This window comes from Sinocyclocheilus rhinocerous, unplaced genomic scaffold (genome assembly GCF_001515625.1).
Source record: "Sinocyclocheilus rhinocerous isolate Xijiao unplaced genomic scaffold, SAMN03320098_v1.1 scaffold8, whole genome shotgun sequence".
Lineage (NCBI taxonomy): Eukaryota > Metazoa > Chordata > Actinopteri > Cypriniformes > Cyprinidae > Sinocyclocheilus > Sinocyclocheilus rhinocerous.
In genome coordinates, this window is record NW_015666800.1 from 1686186 (window position 1) to 1687394 (window position 1209).

General features: G+C 36.1%; 1 protein-coding gene across 1 annotated transcript in view; it reads left to right on the forward strand.

Moving 5' to 3' along the window:
• The window catches only part of LOC107733116 (extracellular tyrosine-protein kinase PKDCC-like), a 5466-nt gene extending 4681 nt beyond the window's left edge, over window positions 1–785 (forward strand). Inside the window, exon 7 of the mRNA XM_016544615.1 lies at window positions 585–785. Within this exon, the coding sequence (XP_016400101.1) occupies window positions 585–688 (104 nt within the window). The 3' untranslated portion in view covers window positions 689–785. The remainder of the gene's footprint in view (window positions 1–584) is intronic.
• The last annotated feature ends 424 nt before the right edge of the window (window positions 786–1209 follow it).

Genomic DNA, 1209 nt, shown 5'->3' on the forward strand with positions numbered 1-1209 from the left:
GTAAAAAGCATTTTTAGATAATGTATCTTGAATTAAGTAGTTTTTTATTATCCTTACCACATTTTGTTAGATTTGTTTGAAACAATGTGTTTAATTTTTTTTAACAATTAATTTAAAAAAAGATAAATAAGACTTTCAAATAATGTATCTTGAAAAAAGATTTAAGGCATTTTAAAGAATAATTCTTACCAATTGTGTTAGATTTATGCTTAAACAACAACACAGTCTAAATAAGAAAACTGATCAATTTCATTTAAATATATATTCTGAAAGCAATTCTTAATATCTTTTCGATATTCTTTTTAAGTAAACCAAAAATAACGATTAAAAATAATGATTTTTGTGGTATGTTATTTGAGAAAGACTGTGTTTTATATGGAAAATGGTAGCAATAAATCCTCAGAACTGCCTCACTTTGGCAAAAACATCTGAAACATAAAATAAATATCTGATGAGCTGGCCTTTAATAAAGCGGCTACTACCTCTTTTCAACATTATAAATCATCTGAACACATGACTGTTGTGTCTGTTTGGATCAGGCTGTGTCTAACCCAAGGGCTCTCTTTGCCTTTACTTGTCTGCAGGTCGACTTCTTGCCTCTTTCAGAAGTGGCTTCAGCCATCTGGTTCCAGATGTGAACTCAGCAGTGTACATGAGGAGGGTTAAAGCCTCGGGAGCAGTGCTTTGAGAAAAAGAAAGCCAGAGGAACTAAGGGGGAAGGGGAAAAATTTGAGACAAATGAATGTGTTATATTTATAGGCATCTTACTCAATGGCTGTTTGATGTTCCTGCCAATCCTACACACTACACACTGCCAAGGAACGTTTAAAAGGATTTCCCTTCAGGTATATTTAACCTGAAGAAAAATACTGCTTTATAACTTTTTCTCCTGTATTACGTTCACATGGGCACGGTCCACTGCAAGGACATTGAGCCTGTTTTACACTGGCTGATGCCTGCAGGAGGAAAAAGAAAACAAGCTCTTTCACAGATTTACTTTGATGTTAATGAGGCCAGAAGTTTGCAGCGTTTTGCTGGATGCCAGTATGTGCCGAGAACCGTGTCAATAGGCGGAAAAGTGCTGAAACCACAAAAGCGCAGGAATGTTTGGTGGACGCCATTGTCCTTCCTGCATTAACTGATATATATCTAGATAGTCGGGAAGTCGTGGCCTAATGGTTAGAGAGTCGGACTCGTAACCCAAAGGTT